This window comes from Cupressus sempervirens, chromosome 2 (genome assembly GCF_028749045.1).
Source record: "Cupressus sempervirens isolate cs-2001-9-10 chromosome 2, ASM2874904v1, whole genome shotgun sequence".
NCBI lineage: Eukaryota > Viridiplantae > Streptophyta > Pinopsida > Cupressales > Cupressaceae > Cupressus > Cupressus sempervirens.
In genome coordinates this window covers 150,950,391-150,965,916 of record NC_143119.1, presented here as the reverse complement: position 1 = coordinate 150,965,916, position 15,526 = coordinate 150,950,391, and the positions used below count along the sequence as shown (strand labels likewise).

Sequence of the window (15,526 nt, the reverse complement as noted above, 5' to 3'; positions counted from 1 at the left end):
GTGCCAAGGGATAGCACTTGCAATTAAATGGATAGCCAAGGTTATTGTGGGTGAAGAACCATGGAAATTTTTGATAAGGAATAACTTAAAGGTTGCTCATCCAATCAAGGCCAAAGGAAGGCATAACCTGAACTTTAGATATGTCCTCTCTATGGACTTGAACATAGGTGTGGGAGGGTCCAATGCTTTTAAAGCTATTTGGAAAGGATGGAGGGATATCAGGAATCTATTTTTTGGAGGTGTTAGAATAGAGTAGGGCAATATTCTTTGCAGAACAAACTCTATATGGTGGAATCTTAAGGCTGGAAATAAGCCTCTAGCCCTTGTCCAAGGTTGTTCAACTAAAAGGTGGAATGCCTTGGGCATTTCACAATTCCAAGAAATGCTTGTTGATGGTGCTCTTATCTCATAGGGAGAACTAGTTAATAATTTTGGTTTGCCCCCTTCTCACTAGAGGACCTACTACTTGATCAAAAGTGCACTCTGCAGCCTCCCTATTACTTGTTGCACCTTGTCCTCTTGCTCTACCCAGTTAAGACGGTCAAACTCCACACCCCTGCACCTGGTAAAGGTCAAATCATCTACTCCCTCCTCTTCGCTAGCTCTGCCATTATTTACCATGTTCAAGTTGTCTGGAACCTTGACTTGGACATGGTGGCTTGGAAAAAACCTTTTCTCCCATCTCTAGCACAAACCCATTGAGCCTAAAGTTTGTTGCTCCCCATGGAGGGTCTTTTTGCATAAACTCCCCTTCCTTAAGCCTAGTGATCGCACTCCTAATGTTTGTTCAGTTTGCAACATGCCAGAATCAATCACCCATGTCTTTTTTGAATGTATCTATGCCAAGGAAGTATGGAAGTCTTTTGGATTTGTTCTTGGTGTTAATTTTACTTGTAGCAATGTCTTATGTGTTTGCATTTTTAAGTACAATAAGGAATTCAATATTTTCTAGCCTATTTTATCTTCCTATATCCTTTGGTTCATTTGGAAAGCAAAGAATAACTATGTTTTTCAGGGTAGGAGCACGTTTCTCACTGAGTCTCAATTGAGACTCATGAGGTCTGATATTTGTTTTGCAAATAACTACTATCTTCAAGCTCAAAGAGAAAAAAATTCCTCCAACTATTGAAGGATGGAACAGCCACGATGAACAAGAAAGAACTTGCATATGGTTTTACCTCAGTCCAACCTAAAGACAGCTTTCTGCTACAAAAGATCCAAACTGAGCACATGACGAACAATCATGAAGCCTCCTCTAGCAGGCAGATGTTTACCCTAGACTCTCCCACTGTGTTTCATTCTGGTTTTTTGCTGGGTATTACATGTTATATTTGTTGTAACTTGTTGAATTTTGTCGATACAACCTTCGATAGGCTAAAACTTTGAATTTAGTTAATATTGTTTGTCGGTTGTATGGTTTCCTACCATTATTTTGATTAATGATATGCAATAGTAAATCATTTTATTATGATGATTTTGTTTCCTTATTTTTTATTATTTGACTATGTTATATTGGAAAATAATAAATATATTAATAGTTGAATATATAATTAAATCATTTTATGATATATTTTTAAAGATTTGCAATTGTGCATATTAATATAAAATCCTAAAATAATAGAGACGAAAGTAAATATCTATTTATCAATAGATCTAAGATAGATAAATACATGTAATACACTATCATATAATTAGATAATAATGACTACACACACACACACACACACACACACACACACACACACACACACATATATCATAACAGGTGACGTGGACTTGAAACCTTAGTTATGAGTAGGCGACTCACCAAGTAAGCTACTGTAAAAAATTGGGAGCAATTTGAAATTTTTACGTAGGGTTTTGATAAGCGCGAAGTTAGGGTGTTCAAGTACTGGGTCCTCTCCCCTAGTATTTGTTTTACATGCTATGTCTTGCAACATCCCGATGCGATGGGTAGGAGTGAAAAGTCTTCCTTTAATTCCAACAACATCCCTTCTGTATTAAGAAAGATCAAACGGCTCAACTAAGATATATAGGTAGGTATAGTTCAATAGAAATTCTTTAATGCAGGATTATGCAGACATCAATCCATTTTAGCTTTTCGTTCGGGTGTAGGTGGCAATGATAAAGAACCTCCTTCCTTCATACTCCCATGCTTCTTATTCCAACCCTTCTATTCTCATGTCTTCTATTTAAACCCAGGCATCTCCTTAGATTGAATGATGAATGTTTTGAAAAACAACCACTGGGAGGTTATGTCGTAATCTTAACACAATTTACGTGTGGGATTGACTTTCTTTTAATATCTTTATCTCACGGATAGGAATACACAACCCAAACTTAAGGGTATAAACTTAGGGGTGGGATGCTAATGTTGATATAAACCAACCAATTAGACATGCAAACTATGCACCTAGATCAAAGCTAACCAAGCTCTGTAGACCGAAGCTAACCAAGCCGACTTGACCTGTTAGATTGAATGGCCCTCCATACTCTCCTCTCAATCGGGCATGCCCCTTTCCCTTCCATGATAAAGGGAAAATCAAATGGATAGATAGATCCAGAAGCTCCATGGTAGGCTCGGCTCTATTTGGTTTGCTATATTAGTCCCCAACCCACCCTACTATGGCAATAGGCAGACTCGAGTCCAATATAGGGCCCATATATAGATAGGGGACCAACTAAACCATATACAATCTTTACTTGAGGCCAAGGGGGAGGAGGTCTGCTAAGGCCCCCCTATCTCTATCTCATAGTGATCGATTTCTGCTTGCCCTATATCCATACTCAGAGTGATTCATGTTACGTATACAAGAGATCTATTCAATTTATGTGATGACGCGACCCATAGGGCCCTCACCTTTGCCTAAAGCATCACAACCATTCAAGTTACGGGCTAATCTTAGAATAGTAGGCCAATCACCTGTAGGGGCCCTCTGATGCATGCATTTTGTTATTCCACCCATCTCAGTGACTGATTCCTAGTCCGCACTCATTTCATTGTGTTCAACAAAATGAAAATAATCTAGAATAGGCAACAAAAAACTCAAGAGACTCAAGTCCTCACAATGACTAAAATATCTAGTAAATGCAACAAAAAATTCAAAATAACCAATTCCATCCAAAGAAAGTCAATGTGAGCTTTAAGGTTCATTTCATTAGTGGAATATGACACGAATTGGCTTTTTCAAAATCCAGATTTGAAAAAATTATGTTTGTTTCAAAATTGGCAAAATAGAATTAGAATACCAGACTTCTTAATTTTGTCTCAAAACCAAGTTTTCTAACTTCCTACTAGCAAATAGGAATTGAAAATTAAAACCTAGTTATGTTTTTTGAGTGTAAAGACAATAAATTTGAAACAAACAGTTCAAATAAAATCCCAAAAATAGGAATGAAGATTTGTGGCTAAATCAAAATTTGTAGAAATTCCATGAACCAAACTGACCATTATTATTTCATTCATAAACTCAAAAGATTCCATATAAAAATGTAAAAATAAAAACCTAGTAGAGACTTCAAGAAAGCTTTACAACATCATGATAGTTTCTGTAAGGGTTGAGGGACTGATGGTTTAAGATGATTTCCACGACCACAAAGGAAAAATATTCATGTCTTCTTTATGCAAACAAATAAATCTTATCTCCTTCAAGCAAAAATATACATCTCATCTCCTTTCAAGCAAAAATATACATCTTATCTCCTTTCAAGCAAAAAAAAATACATCCTATCTTACCTCTACATCTGCATGAGTGAAACGAGGAGAAAGTGGAGGTGGTGGTGCAGATTTTCAGCGTACTTACGTAAGCAAGGATGTGGCATCTCCAATAGAGAGAGGCATGAAAAAGATGAAGGCAATGAGTAAGAAACAAAAGTACAAGATTTGTATTTTAATGCAGTGAAAGAAAGAACCAATTTTATAGACAAATTCAGCTAATAGACTAGGAATCATTTGCGAGACTTGGTTGCCAAGAATTTGAGTGGCTACCAGTATGTATTACATGAAAGTGCAGTAAAAATAAAGAACTATTAAGGAGATGCTCCCACATTCTAAGTAGTTTCTTCGGTCAGATGAATTTCTTTGACACCACTGCATTGCCTACAGTCTTGACTGGACAAGCATGCTTTTCAATAAGAGCAAAGACCTTCACACTTAACAAGGACCACCATGAGGCACAATCCAATTTTATTGACTATTTTGACCATCAAACTAGAAATTCTTTCATGAGAATTTGTGGCAAAGATTGTAGGTGTGGCTAACAGAAAGAATGATAGTGGTAGATATGAAGTTGCCCAAAGTCTTAGTTGAACAAGCATGCTTTCCAATTGCAGCAAAGGCCTTCACACTTCACAAAACCATTATAACATAGAATTCGTTTTGACCTGCCTTGACACCCTCAATTCTTTCAAGGATATATTCAGAGCAACAAAGAATTTTGCTTGAGTTGATGATTAACCAAGAAATAAACATAACAAATAAATTGATATGGTGAACAAAAAAATTATTTGGAGTATAACAAATGGCGGTCATTACTTTCAGAAGCACAGTTATTTTTCAATTTGGTGAGGTAATTGATTTTAAGCTGGATAAGACTGATGTGTCATTTGTCCAGCAGCTAAACCTCAATTTGATCCTTTCGATTATTATGTACAAGTGAAATGGGAACCCCAGCTTTGGAAAGCTATATCATAAGTTCATATAGGACTATCAAAATTTTGGGGAAGACTCAGAAATCTTGAGTGGAAAACATTCACACGGAGCTGTATCTTATTAGATGAGCTTTCACCCACTGACTACAGAAGGAGTTTCTGTTGAATATTGTACATGAGTGACAAAAGTGCTGACATACACAGATAACTAGTTGCATGTTGAAATTCGTGCTGGAAAATCCTTGCCATGAACAGAAGTCACATCTCTGCCACCTTGACAGATAAACCAGGATCCTTAGCTTCTGTCCACATATGAGAGGTAACCTATAATAGAACTTTACGCATCATAATCCATACAATGATTTCACAGCCATTCCAAAATAAACTAGCTACCAGAATCCTATAGGTAAATAAAATGACTTCGATGGACTGAAAATTCATGAACAATGATCATTGCTTCCGGGTGCTAAAGCTTACCTTGTGCTTTATGAACAACATTATTCCCCAAATGAGCCTTTGCAACTTCAAAATTACTGCTTGGGAACAGAATCGAAGTTGTTGGCAATGAAGCCAAGGCTATAAATAGTGTATCTTTCAATAAAAATATCTTATACATAAAGAAGCTAAGAGATACCACAAATCAAAAGAGACAGTTTCAACTTCCATTAGAAACATATTGGTCTCACAGATTTCAACAGAAGAGTGATGTAAAGACCATATTGCAATACTCTAAATTCATAAATGGTGTTTTCTCATAATAGTTAAGCCAAAAACTAAGTAAACTCTTCAATTTTCAGCTTTGTGACATGGCAATAGCATTTACAAGGTAAAACATTTGCAGCAAAAGCTATTCTTATGAGAATTGTGGATGATCCAAGAACACAAACAAGATGTTTCAAATGTTTAGAGCAAACATTTTACCTATGTAAAACAAGCCATCTGAATTTACCAATGAAATTTTTTAAAACAGTTGAGCAGACGTGTGATAAATGTATCACTTTTCAGCTATGTAACACGTGAAAGAATTTTCAGTGGGCAAGCTTTTGCAGGACAATCATGCCTCAGCATATGTGAATTATGAAGCAATGATGACAAGACATTTCAAGTGATTATCAGATTACACAACATATTATTTATGTAAAACAAGGGAGATTCAATATCTGATCATAAAGGAAGGTCTTATCTTCATTCAGTTGATACTATCATAACTAAATGATAATATTGCAGTTAAAAATGGTGCAGTTATGAAAATATGAAAGTCATAGATGCTTGAGACTAAGTATCTCTCCAACAATTGGTTGAGGTGAAGAAAAACCGAGCAGAAAAGCTACCAATTTCTTGATCCAGGCTGTACCCTGTCTGATTAGTTATGTATTATATATCAAGCAGGTCTCAAAATGAAGAGCAGACATGAGATAACAATTATTCATATATATACCACCATAGATAGTCCTATATATACACCACCATACTATTAACCGTTATAAAATTCAGTGGATTGTATAAAACAAGTAGAAAGAATAAACTGTATTCAAAGAAAGTTCCAATATAGACTCAAGGAAACTATACAAATGAGTGTGTACCGTCCTCTTCAAATAAATAGTCCCCAAAGATTTTCAAGCATGTTTGGACAAACGTATTGACACTGAAATACAATTGAAATTGGAAACCAAGAGAAAAATTCCAAGAAGGTAAGGATTTTGCACTCAACCTGGTAAGAATAGATATTCCTAAAAACTCTCACTACATTGAAAAAGTCAACTTGAGACCTGATATGTATTAGTAATTTACATTAACCAACAAAACTATAAACTACAAGAGAAAATAAAGGAGGCAGGAGAAAGGTACCCAAAAAAGGGTAAATTTTATGTGCAGGTTTTTGTTTTTTATTGCTTGCCAACAAGTACTACTTTGTATCAAACATACAGACAATACCTGAGCAAACTGAGGCTTCTTAAGAGATTAAAAACCAGAAATATTTGGCTAGGAAACTGACAGGAATTTCAAAACTTCACAGCCATACCAATAAATTTACTGCTCTAGTATTTACTAACAACAACCAGATTCACTTAGTCAACTTAACAAAGACCAACAACACTTTTTCCTTGAGCAGCTTCCATTTTATTATACCAAAACTGCCTCCTCACAGTAATGTTTAAAAATATAAACCAATTAATTTCCTCGATTAACAAACAAACCAAATATTATTGCAAAAAATGCATTCTTATTTGGAAAAATATGAAAAAGTGCCCTTTAAGAGAGCTGATAAATGCACTATGATCTCTTTAGAGGACAGTACACAGTACAAAATCGAAAACAGTTGCGATTAAATAGGCAGGTGAACGAGATCCTCAAGGCAGAAATGATATTGAAAAGCTCTCATAAGAAATTCCAATGTGAAACAAGAAAATGTTTCCCGAAGGTGCCGAAATTCTACACTAATTTAAGATGTAGCCGACTCCTTGGTGATCTTCTCTGCCTTTGCAATCACCTCCTCAATACCTCCAACCATGTAAAATGATTGTTCAGGAAGATCATCATATTTGCCATCCAAGACACCCTGCATCAAAATGGCAATTAATTTAACAATGCTCAAAAAACCTGTTAAGACATGCATAAAATATGTGTGGTACAACATTCCACTTTAAATCCTTAACACACCTGGAAACTTGCAACGTTCTCTTTCAAGTCAACATATTTCCCTGGAGCACCAGTGAACACCTCGGCAACATGGAAAGGCTGACTAAGGAAACGCTGAATCTTTCGAGCTCTAGCTACAGTCAGTTTGTCATCTTCACTTAGTTCATCCATACCTAAGATAGCAATAATATCCTGAAGGTTCTTGTAGTTCTGAAGGACCTTCTGCACACCTCGAGCAGTGTTATAGTGGTCTTCTCCTAGAATTAGGGGAGAAAGCATACGAGATGTAGAATCAAGTGGATCCACTGCAGGGTAAATACCCAGCTCTGATATCTGAACATAAAGATAGCTTAAGTTACAAATTGTCGTTCCAAAGCCTGTAAATGAATGCAACAAATAAGTTAAGCAGCTTAGCATTCACCAAAACACACCTGCCTAGACAACACAGTGGTTGCATCAAGATGGGCAAATGTGGTTGCCGGAGCTGGATCTGTTAAATCATCAGCTGGCACATAGATTGCTTGCACAGATGTAATGGATCCCCTCTTGGTTGTAGTGATACGCTCTTGCAAACCTCCAAGATCAGTTGCCAAAGTCGGTTGGTATCCGACAGCTGAAGGGATACGACCCAGCAAGGCGGACACTTCAGAGTTTGCCTGCATACAAGCATTACAAACAAATTATTCCATGTGAAAGGAGCCAGTTAAGGTCAACAAATATTTAAAAATGTTTACCACCGTGCATCAGAGAGAAATTAATGAAAGAAAAATTATCAAGATAAAATGTTACTTGTGTGAAACGGAAGATGTTGTCTATAAAAAGCAGCACATCTTGACCCTCAGCATCTCTAAAATGCTCGGCAACGGTCAATCCAGTCAGTCCAACACGTGCTCGGGCACCAGGTGGCTCATTCATTTGCCCATATACAAGAGCACACTTGCTTTCAGACTGAAAGGTCATAACATTTAAGTAGGTTAAACTATATATACATATAGACAACAGAAACAATTGCATACAGTATGAACATCAAACCTGCTTATCACCAAGCTTGATAACACCACTTTCAATCATTTCCCTGTATAAATCATTGCCTTCTCGTGTACGCTCTCCAACACCAGCAAAGACAGAAAACCCACCTATTCATGACATTACTATTTAGATTAATATACAGCATAGAAATGAAAGCCAAATGGATCAATAGCATGAATCCAATCTTTTAGTTCATAATCAAAGAAATCCAGTAAAATAGCACACCATGAGCCTTAGCAACATTGTTGATGAGTTCCATAATAAGCACAGTTTTCCCAACACCAGCTCCACCAAAGAGCCCAATTTTACCTCCACGTTGATATGGTGCAAGAAGGTCAACAACCTATAACAAAGGTGTGTCTCGTCAAGGCTCCATAATAAAGTTCTAAAAAAAAATTTAAATATTCCAGAGGATAAAACTGAAAACATAATCCCAAATAATCAAATTAAAGAACAAGTCATTAGAAGTCATAGTTCAAACAAATAAGTGTCTCCAAAAGTTACAATTCATACTTTGCAAGTATTCAAATGCCCACAAGGGTGCTAAACAGCCACAAAAGGATTACAATGCCCAGAAGAGTGCAAACAATTTTTGACAATAAATTTTACATAACGAAATCAAATGCCCCCTTGGATGCAAAACCAAATTTACATCAAAATTTTCATAAGAACCCAATGCCAATAGGGGTGCAATAAGATAACATCAATTTTCTAAATTAACTAGTTCCCAGTCACTAACACATTACTAACCTTAATTCCAGTCACAAGAATTTCTTGCTCTGTTGACTGCTCAACAAAGGAAGGAGCCTCACGATGGATTGGCAGAAAGTGTTCAGTGTCTGTTGCCACAACAAAAGTAAGCAAATTAAAATAAAGAATCTGTTGCTTTCTACCATCACTTAAGTAGATTACAAATATAAGCTATGCATTAAAGAGCCTTACTTAATTCGCCCTTCTCATCAATAGGTTCACCAATCACATTCATTATACGACCAAGGGTGCATCTACCCACAGGAATCTGAAATAGTAAACACAAAAAGGTAAGAGTGTAGACAGAACACCATTTTTCTTTTTAAAAAACTATGCTTGAAATTTAAATTATTTAATTGTGGCATCCTTACTTTCAAAGCCATTGATATGATAAAATTTCACATTATGTGTACTGATTCAGAAAATAACAGATATAGACTTAAATTCAAACTGCACACTTAAACATGATAAACACCATCACAAATTCACTGAAATCATGAACATCTTTCAACTAAGAAATAAAGGGTGATAAAGCGAAATGACAAACTGGGAGTGAAAAAAAATGCAATAATACTGTCATTGTCATTAACAGAATGAAATACAAAAATGTGTTCCTGCATTCGTTTGGGCCTAAGGATGGCATACAAATTTTATGAGTCTTACAACACAGGAATATAGAACAACAACCCGACTTGGCATATTCTCATAATATCATGTTCAAATGTAAAATTCATTTTTGATATGGCCACTGCAAACAGCAACAGAATTTTACTTCTCTAGAAGACTAGATGCTCAACTCAAAATATTGACGTCACTTTTTGGAAATTTGGGAAAGGACTTTGATCAGAACAGTACAACAAAAAGCACAACGCCCTTGAAAAAGTTAAGATTAAGAAAGTCTAATTATGTGAAAAAAGTATGTTGTGACCATAGTCAATAGGAATGAAGCAGAAGGGTCGCAATGGTAGGGCCATCCAAAAATACATACCAGATAAACAGATTAAGGGCATACAGAGGACAAGTTTTCCATTAAAAAATAAAGGGTGATAAAAGCGAGATGACAAACTGAGAGCTAAAAAAATGTAATAATACTGTCATTGTCACTAACAGAATGAAATACAAAAATGTGTTCGTGTTCATTTGGGCCTAAGGATGGCATACAAATTTTATGAGTCTTACAAAACGGAAATATAGAACAACAACCAGACTAGGCATATTCTCGTAATATCATGTTCAAATGTCAAATTCATTTTTAATATGGCCACTGCAAACAGCAACAGAATTTTACTTCTCTAGAAGACTAGATGCCCCACTTAAATCATTAAGGTCACTTTTTGGAAATTTAGGATAAGACTTCGATAAAAGTACACCAAAAAGCACAACATCCTTGAAAAAGTTAACGATTAACAAAGTCTCATTATGTAAAAAGAAGTATGTTGTGACCATAGTTGATAGGAATGATGCAGAAGGGTCGCAATGGTAAAGCCATCCAAAAATACAGATCAGAAAATCTTAATTTAAACGAATTAAGGGCATTCAGAGGACATGTCTTCATTAAGCAAATTCTTCTCAAAAAACATGATTTTTTGCTGCTAAGAAAATACCATAGCAGAGGGAAACTTGATTCCATTTCTAATATACTTCCACTTTCAATAATTCACAACGTTTTCACTTTTTAGAATTTCGAAACAAAACCCATGAGTATTGCCTGTAACTTGTAAGAAATATTAAAGAGAGATTTGGATTACATATCATATGACATATAAAGTATCCTTTAATTTGAAAAATAAATCCATTAATCATGCAGAACAGTTCACAAGAGCCTAAAACAAAACATATATCTGTGACATTATGTTCACCTAAATTGCAGCAAGTGACTGAAGTTGGTCCTTTCAAATCACAACGACACAACCACAGGAAAATGAAACTGAAACAACTGTTTGTCCAAGTTGGGAGACACATATCCAGCCATCAAAAAATTAAATCTTACCAAAGAGTAACTAAAGCTTTTTTAATTCTCCTAACTCTCCCTGATAACATTAGGGTTTCTGGTGGCAAAAATGGATGTTCGCAATGATAAAGAGACAGGTTTCAAGAATGAAAAAGAGTTCCAGATTTTAGGCAGAGGTAAAGATGGCTGTTAAAATTACATATGAGATCTGTATTTGTATATTCATATTAAATGAATCAAAAATACCAAAAATAGTATGAACAAGCCAAAAGATGCTGAAATTCTATAGAATGCACTACCAACCTCATATATTCTACCATCAATTTAATTGACCCAAATATGATAGACATAATGCTAAAGGATTCATATTAAGAGTATCATGCATATTATAATACTTCAGTACGTTCAGCAACAAGCTTACAAATTGAACTCATCGTCCAATTGATATCTGGGAAACCGTTCCTTTTCCATTTTATAACTGGATTTTTTAGGTGTTTTTTAAATTGGAAACCTCAAAGTCCTTAGGACAGCAAGGGAACGTTGGGACATCAAAGGTACACCCACAAGAAGGGAATGCCAGAATGAACCAAGTGAGGCCTATAAAGATGCCAGGATTCAGAAAGAGCACAAAGATGGCTATTAAAATAAAATATAAGACTTATATTTATATTAAAATTTAAAATGAATCAAAAATGCAAAAAAATAATGTAAACAAGCCATAAGAAGCTGAAATTCTAAAGAGTGAATGAACTACCGATTCATGAATTTCATTATCAATCTGATCAACCAATAATCACAGGCATAATATGACAGATCATTTATATTGAGAATCTTACGTTGCAGCAATACTTCAGTACATTGGGCATCAAGCTTAGAAATTGAACCGATCATCCAATTGATATCTTAAAACCTGTTCCCCTTCCATTGTATTAGTATGGACTTTAGAAGTATTTTTAAATTGAATGCCTTGCTGAGCCTCTCTCTTGGGGCTTTTACAAATGTTAAAATCAAGGTCACCAGGAGACGGAGACTTGGAAGTCTCCCGTACTGGTACTGGTACAGCAATTTTTCAAAAATAGGAGATGGGGGTTACTTGGAGACAGCAATTTTTTTATAGTATAAAGACTAAAGAGGCTAATACTGAATACAAATTTTGAAAATAGTAATACTGTAAAACTAAAAGACTAAAGTAAATAATAATAGTAATGTCCCATAATATAGAGTCAAATATTTCAAAACTCACATAATCACAATATTGTATCTCATTGGTCTTTATTTTTGCATTAAAAACATTAAAATGAGGGCTAAAATATATAAAATTATTTAATATTATATTTTACATTTATATTTTATCAGGAAACTTCAGTGAGACTTCACTTTTTGGATTAGGAGACTGGGAGACTTCGTCATTAAGTCTTCAACCTTTTTTAAGGTCTCCAGAGATGCGAAAAATCTCCGAGATGCGTCTTGGTCTCCGAGACACAACTTTTAGGGGGAAGACTGGTCTCCCTGTAACCATGGTTAAAATGTATTTTTCTCCAATTATTAGATTGTTTTTTCTGATGTGGTGCAAACTTTGAAGTTCTTTGGAGAGCAAGAAAATGTTGGGACATCAAAGGCACAACCATAATCAGGGGGTGCCAGAAGGTACCAAGAATAGGACTTGCTGAAAATAGGGACGCCCAACTTTCAAAAAAGGAATCCGTGCCCAGGATGTCAAACAGGCCCAAGGACCTGTCAACATAAAAGAATGGTTGACCATAATTATTTTAAGAGGTTGCCCCAAAATTTCTAAAAAGAGAGATGGTGCAGAGAAAGGGCATTCCCTTCAAGGCCCCAAACATTCACGACATCACCCAGACCAGTTGGAATCCATTCCAATGAACTATTCCCTAAACGCTTATCTGTCATATTTTGAAGTCAAAAGAAGTAATCCTATAGAACCTAACAGAACGGATTGGTTGGACATAAAAAACATATTAAATACAAAATGCTGGTATAATATACGTGTTTCCAGGTTATGTAACCAAAATATTTATGCTTTAACCGATTTTAAATTTACTTTTCTTTTAAAGCAATGCCCTAAAACCCTTACCGTGATGGGCGATCCAGTGTTCAAAACTGGTTGACCGCGCACAAGCCCTTCAGTCTCATCCATAGCAATCGTACGCACCATACTCTCTCCCAGATGCTGAGATACCTCCAGAACCAGTCGTATGTTGTGATTTAGCACCTCAAGGGCAGTCAAAATAGGGGGCATGCCCTGCTCAAATCGGACGTCCACAACGGCACCAATAACCTAACGGAAACAAACGAAAGAAAAGTTTATTCAAAAAAGACATTCAAAAGCCTCAGTACACAACAAATTGCAAGGATCAGATTAAAAATTACATTGACTACACTACAAAATCCTCCAATAACTCATATTTCCAAAACCTGACAAGAACAACTAGCATTGGTTTCAAATTTTCTGATACCAGAACGTTTCAATTTGTTGGATTTTGTTTCTTGAATCTCGGGGAAACGAAAATACCTAGTTACCATCTTATAATACCTCGGTTCAAATAACTTACGAAAATGAATCGCATTTATAATCAATCTCAAGTTAAAACACAAAATCTCGCTTCCTGGAACTAACAAACGGAAACATTTGTGCATTTTTCCGATCCCACAAAATGCATTTCGAATACCCAATGAGATCGAAATGCATTTGCTTTCGATCTCGTAAGCGATTAAGAACCCAAATCAGAAATTGAGTTCCCTTACCTGGCAGACATTGCCGATTGCTCCCTTGCCTGTAAACTCATCGGTAATCTTTCCATCGGGGAGTGGGCTCTTTGTGACCTTGCCACCTGGGGGAGGCCCCGCCGGTGGTGCCGCTTTTGGTGCCGCCGCCGCGGGGGCACTGCTGTAGTTGACAGCCCTGGCAAGCGAAAAGGGCCTGTTCAAGCGGGCATTGTGCCCGATCGCAGTCCTCTCAGAGAAAATGCAGTTGCGGGGACTCGATTGGTGAGCAACTCGGCGGGCACCGGCGCGTAGCAGAGACGTTAAAGCCTTCCTTGAGGCCATGGCGAATAGCAACGCTCAAAGACGAAACCCTCCAAGGGGTGATATGATTTGCTTTTCCTTGGTTGAAAGGAATAAAGACGAAGTATATGCCCGGAATAGTTGATAAAAGGCCAGCGAGCTTGGCTCAGCGGATTTTTGAGACGCCCTTCAATTAGTTTTGACTGCTATGGGACCGACCGGTTTGCTCGTTAATTGAGCTGATTAGGGTAAACCTTTTAGTTCCCCTTTGCATGTAAGAACAGAACGATAAACCTTTTAATTCTACTTTGCTCTCTATGTAAGAACAAGTACCACATAATGACTTGGTATTTACACATAGGTTTGATTTTATAAATTAAATATTTTAATTAATAAAAATATTAGATAATTATAATTAAAAATATTAATTTAAATTTAAATTTAAATTTTATTTATAAATATAATTATTAATATATATGTTCTATTGCATATATGTCATTAGATACTATTATATTATAAATAAATTATAATATGAAAATGGTAATATTTTTATAATATTAATATATAATATTATTTCTTAAACTATTTTATAATATACGAGAAATAGATTTTTAGTATTTTTAATTGAATGACAAATATGATATTATAAAAAATATAATAGTAAAATATATTAAAAAAAAATCAACCCATTTACATTAAAAATAATTAAACATTAATGAATCATATTCACCTACTAATGTAAGAGGTAAATGAATTTGCCCAATCAAATGTTAGAAAAATAATTTTGTAAAATTGTAAAGTTAACAATCTTGCATCTATTCTATGCAACATATATTAGCTAGATAAAAATTAATTAATCAATTAATTTTAAGTGGTAGAAATTTAATCACTAGTTAAACCATAAAATCTGAAAATTCAGCAAGTACTAATAAATAGAGTATAAGTTTAGGAAATGGTTTCGTTATTAAAATTATAGTAAATGTAGTTGAATGGATTCAAATTTTCGTATAGACCTGACATAAGAAATTGTCAAGTTAAGCATAGAGTAGTCAAATTATAAGAACAAGATGAATCCAAGTTGTTGCAAAGAGAACCAAAATCGTTTGTATATTATAATATAAAGTGAGTGAAAAATGGGCAATGGTTATTTCCATTAGAAATGGAGGCTATAAGGTTGAGAGACAATGTGAGAGAGAATGTAAAAGATAAAGGTTGTTTTAAGGAAGAAAGTTGTAATCAAGTTTTTTACTAATGGACTAGGAATATGTGTGGCTAAAAACAACAAAAATGAAGATTTTTAGTTGTAAAGATTGTGTTAAATCTAAATTAAAAGAATCAAAGAAAAGGAGTCATGACAAATGGAGGAATAAAATGACAAAGATATAAGTAAAATCTTAGAATTCTTCATTTCTAATAATGCGATGGACTACATTGTTGAATGTCTAACATAAGTTTGTCATTTTGCTTTATTTAAGAGAG

General features: G+C 35.3%; 1 protein-coding gene across 1 annotated transcript; it reads right to left on the bottom strand.

The window, feature by feature from the left end:
* Positions 1–6,748: 6,748 nt before the first annotated feature.
* LOC149571494 (ATP synthase subunit beta, mitochondrial-like) lies at positions 6,749–14,162 on the bottom strand. Its single transcript, XM_089813009.1, has 10 exons — positions 13,787–14,162; positions 13,116–13,319; positions 9,262–9,337; positions 9,070–9,158; positions 8,545–8,662; positions 8,323–8,426; positions 8,080–8,238; positions 7,722–7,946; positions 7,312–7,623; positions 6,749–7,210 (listed from the first exon to the last, which is right to left on the bottom strand). The coding sequence occupies exons 1-10, from the start codon at positions 14,087–14,089 to the stop codon at positions 7,094–7,096; spliced, it is 1,707 nt and encodes a 568-aa protein (XP_089669135.1). The 5' UTR covers positions 14,090–14,162; the 3' UTR covers positions 6,749–7,093.
* Positions 14,163–15,526: the final 1,364 nt, after the last annotated feature.